Source organism: Salvelinus fontinalis, chromosome 14 (genome assembly GCF_029448725.1).
Source record: "Salvelinus fontinalis isolate EN_2023a chromosome 14, ASM2944872v1, whole genome shotgun sequence".
NCBI classification, from domain to species: Eukaryota; Metazoa; Chordata; class Actinopteri; order Salmoniformes; family Salmonidae; genus Salvelinus; species Salvelinus fontinalis.
In genome coordinates this window covers 51,628,715-51,634,714 of record NC_074678.1, presented here as the reverse complement: position 1 = coordinate 51,634,714, position 6,000 = coordinate 51,628,715, and the positions used below count along the sequence as shown (strand labels likewise).

At 43.4% G+C, this 6,000-nt stretch overlaps 1 protein-coding gene across 1 annotated transcript in view; it reads left to right on the top strand.

Moving 5' to 3' along the window:
• Positions 1-526: 526 nt before the first annotated feature.
• nr5a2 (nuclear receptor subfamily 5, group A, member 2) overlaps positions 527-6,000 on the top strand; it is a 106,912-nt gene continuing 101,438 nt past the window's right edge. Inside the window, exon 1 of the mRNA XM_055862266.1 lies at positions 527-782. Within this exon, the coding sequence (XP_055718241.1) occupies positions 716-782 (67 nt within the window). The 5' untranslated portion in view covers positions 527-715. The remainder of the gene's footprint in view (positions 783-6,000) is intronic.

Genomic DNA, 6,000 nt, shown 5'->3' with positions numbered 1-6,000 from the left:
ACACACACACACACACACACACACACACACACACACACACACACACACACACACACACACACACACACACACACACACACACACACACACACACACACACACACACACACACACACACACACACGTTAATCATTCCAGCAAAGATCTGCCAGTGACCCCATATCTGTGTCACTTTATAACCGGCCCTTATCAACCACCTGACCACCCCAGGACCAATCCCAGCCCAGCAGTTTGAATACTGTTGATTAGTACTTCAGAGATAGGATGCCGCTCTAGTTTAACGCCTGTCACTACATGGATTGGGTGGGTGGGGGGGCAGGCTATTTGTGTGTGCGTATAAGGTGGATGTTTGAAAGTGGGGAGGGAGAAAGAGTGGGAGGGAGGGAGGGAGGATGGGAGGGAGGGAGAGAGGGAGGATGGGAGGGAGAGAGAGAGGGAGGGAGAGAGAGAGAGCGAGAGGGAGGGAGGGAGGGAGGGAGGGAGGGAGGGAGGGAGGGAGGTTCACCAGGGCGAGTTCACTTGAATTCAGAGCAAGTGGACACTAACTTAAAAAAAATATTTTTAACCCCTAAAGTCTCAGCCCTCTTCATTGCTCTGATTGTCCCAATTTATTCTCACAGAATGAAAGAGGTTAAGAGTGTCGATCGCTTTTGTTAGGAGTTAGATCAATCCAGAAAAGTGTTTTCTCTCTGGAGCTGGGGATTGGGACGCTAGCATGTCTTCTTCCAGCCCTGAGAGTGAGAGCGACCAGTGCAACTCTACAGAGGACCTGACTGGTGCAGGTGAGTAGGGACTAATGTGTTGTAACATGGCTCTGTGTACAGCGTATGGTGCAGTGTGCCATGTTTCAAGAGGCCCCTCTACACCTAATTTCTTTATTAGACTCCTGCACTCTGCACCTATTTTGATGTTTCCATGAATTCAGTGTTAACTTGCTTATTTTCTCTATTGACCTTTTGATTGTCCGTTTCGATTTGCGTTGTTGAATAACAGCCATGGCATTTTCCCTTTTATGTTAGGCTTATATACAATGTACTATTCTTTTTTTGGTACAAAAACACCATGCAAATGTTCACACAATGTAATGCTATGTTTTTATCTGCATAAAATAGTCATTTGTGTTAAAGATAAGGAATGTCAATTTCAGGAACTGAATTTAACAGATGTTGCAAATGAGGTAACGTCAACGCGTGGTCTCGATTGCAACAGGTCGGGGCATCATCATCGATAGGCTAAAAGCGTGCATATGTTTCAGGAAAATATCAGAGAAGATGATGAGCTTTTCAACACTGCTTCGTTTTCAAAGTTTAGTAGATTTTAAAAGTAAATAATTGGTGCATTCTAATCGGAACATAACAGGCGAACGCATTCCCGCAATCTGACTGAAACGTGTTGCCCAACACTTTACAGTCAAAGTGTCATATGAGGCTATTGTGTTTTACAACTTTGCTCTGACATTTTGATGTGCTTGTAGACGTACAAGTGTACGGTTTAAATGTTAATTCTCCAGACGAAATAATTGCAGAGTAGCCTTATGCTCGGAAATGATCAAGACTTTAAATGATATGGTAATTTGGGGTATTATCAACCGTAAAATACTCTGAAACGTTTTACTGCAGCTTACTGAAAATTAATGGTACAATGTGGGAAAATGTTGTGGGCGGGGAAATAATTGCTGTATTTCGAATAGTACTGTAATTCCACCCCACATAATACAGTACCATTCTGTATCTTTGCAGTGCCAAAAACCTTTTGACCACTAGCGGGTGCATGGTATTGTTGTTTCTGGCTCATTAACATACCAATTTACCAATTTAACTCCTATATGGTTATAGTGCCCCATCAATTTGTATAGGGGACAGATTGGAGTGGCAGCAAGACTTGAACCTTAAATGGTTGAGCAGTTTGCCATGTCCTTGTGTTCTATTTTACCATGTAGATGCTGTCAGCTTGGAAGCCTTTGTTAAGGCCTCAAGAAGTGCAAGTGATATAAAACATCAAATATACATTAACATACTGTAATGTGTGAACACTTAGAAGCCAACCTGCTTGCACCAATCCTTTGTAATTACAGTAAAATACTATGAAATTCATCTATTCATTAATTCATTTCGATTACGGTTGCATTTATTTTTTTAAGTATAATCCAGTCAATGTTATGGTATTGTACTGTGTCATTACACAGTACTTGCTTTGATACCGTATTTATATTACAGTAGGTGTACTGTAATATGAAATACGGAATGTTGCTTGCCATCAAGCTGCCTGTAAGCTTCTGTCAAATTCATAGTAAACCCCCTTTACACCGCATGAACAATATGCATGAGAAATTCTACAAAATGTGTGTTATTTAGAATGATAAAACAACATAATTGCAACAATTATTAGTAGTATTGCCTATTTGATAGTTTGGAAATAATTATTAAATTGTAGTTTATGTAAGAAAAGAGAATTACATTTGAATTAAAAGATTATGGCAAATTAAATCAGTGTGTGTGTGTGTGTGTGTGTGTGTGTGTGTGTGTGTGTGTGTGTGTGTGTGTGTGTGTGTGTGTGTGTGTGTGTGTGTGTGTGTGTGTGTTAAGGCAGTTATTTACAATTTAAAATATTACATTACATTTCATAACACTTTACCCAATACATTTAGTGTGTTCCCTTAGGCCACTACTCCACTATCACATATTTACAATACAACATCCATGTGTACATATGTGTAGAGTGCGTGTTTTATCAGGTGTATATGTGTCTGTGCCTGTGTAAGTGTCTCTTCACAGTCTCCGCTGTTCTATAAGGTGTATTTTAAATCTTATTCTACTGCTTGCATCAGTTACCTGATGTGAAAGCCGATACCATGACGGCCCTCAAGGAACTTCACTGGACTCTACGCAAACTAGAAACCATATATATATATATATATATATGGTATCCGTAGGCGGCATTTATTGTAGCTGGGGATTTAAAAAAAGCTCATTTGAGAACAAGGCTGCCTAAATCAGCATATTGATTGTAGCACTCTTGCTGGCAATACACTTGATCACTGCTACTCTAACTTCCGGGATGCATACAAGGCCCTCCCCTGCCCGGGCAAATCTGACCATGACTCCATTTTGCTCCTCCCGTCCTATAGGCAGAAAGTCAAACAGGATGTACCAGTGACAAGAACTATTCAACGCTGGTCTGACCAGATCAATTAAATTCAAGATTGTTTTGATCACGCGGACTGAGACATGTTCCGCGGAACCTCAGAGAATAATATCGATTTATATGCTGATTAGGTGAGTGAGTGACTATTAAAAGCTACCCTAACCAGAAACCGTGGACAGATGGCGGCATTTGCACAAAACTGAGAGCGCGTACCACCGCATTTAACCATGGAAAGATGACTGGGAATATGGCCGAATACAGACAGTGTAATTATTCCCTCTGCAAGGCAATCAAACAGGCGAACTGTCGGTATAGGAACAAAGTGGAGTCGCAATTCAATGGCTCAGACACGAGACGTATGTGGCAGGGTCTACAGGCCGTTCACGGACTACAAAAAGAAAACCAGCCACGTCACGGACACCGAGGTCTTCCTTCCGGAAAAACTAAACACCTTCTTTGCCCGCTTTCAGGATAATACGGTGCCACCGACACAGCCCGCTACCAAGGACTGCGGGCTCTCCCTCTCCTTCTCTGTGGCCGACATGAGTAAGACATTTAAACTTGTTAACCCTCGCAAGGCTGCCGGCCCAGACAACATCCCTAGACGCATCTAGCATGCGCAGATCAGCTGGCTGGTGTGTTTACGAACATACTCAATCTCTCCCTATCCCAGTCTTCTGTCCCCACATACTTTGAGATGGCCGCTTCGTTCCATTGTGCCTGTACCCTAGAAGGCAAAGGTAACAGAACTAAATGACTATCGCCCTGTATCGCACTTCTGTCATCATGAAGTGCTTTGAGAGACAAGTCAAGGATCATACCACCTCCACCTTTTCTGCCACCCTAGACCCACCTCAATTTGCATACCGCCCCAATAGGTCTACAGACAATGCAATCGCCATCACACTGCACACTGCCCTATCCCATCTGGAAGAGAGGAATACCTATGTAGGAATGCTGTTCATAGACTACAGTTCAGCATTCAACACCATAGTACCCTCCAAGCTAATCATTAAGCTTGAGGCCCTGGGTCTCAACCCCGCCCTGTGCAATTGGGTCCTGGACTTCCTGACAGGCCGCCCCCAGGTGGTGAAGGTAGGAAACAACATCTCCACTTCGCTGATTTTCAACACTAGGGCCCCACAAGGATGCGTGCTCAGCCCCCTCCTGTACTCCCTGTTCACCCATGACTGCGTGGCCACGCACGCCTCCAAGTCAATCATCAAGTTTGCAGACAACACAACAGTAGTAGGCTTGATCACCAACAATGACGAGACAGCCTATAGGGAGGAGGTGACGGCACTCGGAGGTGTGGTGTCAGGAAAACAACCTCTCACTCAACGTCAACAAAACAAAACTTTCCACCTTCTCCACTGCTGTCCTGTCAATGTGGATAGGGGCGTGCTCCATCTGCTGTTTCCTGAAGTCCACGATCATCTCCTTTTAAGTTCCGCGGCGTACATATCACAGACAAACTGAAATGGTCCACCTACACAGACAGTGTGGTGAAGAAGCCGCAACAGCGTCTCTTCAACCTAAGGAGGCTGAAGAAATTTGGCTTGTCACCTAAAACACTCACAAACTTTTACAGATGCACAATTGAGAGCATCCTGTCGGGCTGTATCACCGCCTGGTACGGAAACTGCACCGCCCACAACCGCAGTACTCTCCAGAGGGTGGAGCGGTCTGCACAATGCATCACCGGGGGCAAACTACCTGCCCTCCAGGACACCTGCAGCACCCGTTGTCCCAGGAAGGCCAAAAAGATCATCAAGGACAACAACCACCCGAGCCACTGCTGTTCACCCCGCTACCATCCAGAAGGTGAGGTCAGTACAGGTGCATAAAAGCTGAAACGAGATACTGAAAAATAGCTTCTATCTCAAAGGCCATCAGACTGTTAAACAGCTGTCCCTAGCACAGAGTGGCTGCTGCCCACATACAAACTTGAAATCATTGGCCACTTTAATAAATAGATCACTAGTCACTTTAATTATGCCACTTTAATAATGTTTACATATCTTGCATTACTCATCCCATATGTATATACTGTATTTTTATAACATCTATTGCATCTTGCCTATGCCGCTCAGTCATCACTCGTCCATATATTTACATGGACTCTACCGTTCAAAAGTTTGTGGTCACTTGGAAATGTCCTTGTTTTTGAAAGAAAAGCAATTTTTTTGTCCATTAAATAGAAATACAGTGCAGACATTGTTAAGTTGTAAATGACTATTGTAGCTGGATGCCTCACAAGTCCTCAACTGGCAGCTTCATTAAATAGTACCCGCAAAACACCAGTCTCAATGTCAACAGTGAAGAGGCGACTCCGGGATGCTGGCCTTTTAGACACTCTAATGTCCTCTTGCTCAGTTGTGCACCGGGGACTCCGACTCCTCTTTCTATTCTGGTTAGAGCCAGTTTGCGCTGTTCTGTGAAGGGAGTAGTAAACAGCTTTGTACGAGATCTTCAGTTTCTTGGAAATTTCTCGCATGGCATAGCCTTCATTTCTCAGAACAAGAATAGACTGACGAGTTTCAGAAGAAAGTTCTTTGTTTCTAGCCATTTTGAGCCTGTAATTGAACCCATAAATGCTGATGCTCCGGATACTCAACTAGTCTAAAGAAGGCCAGTTGTATTGCTTCTTAAATCAGGACAACAGTTTTTAGCTGTGCTAACATAATTGCAAAAGGGTTTTCTAATGACCAATTAGCCTTTTAAAATGATAAACTTGGATTAGCTAACACAGTGTGAAAATTGGAACACAGGAGTGATGGTTGCTGATAATGGGCCTCTGTACGCCTATGTAGATATTCTATAAAAAATCTGCCGTTTCCAGCTACAATAGTCATT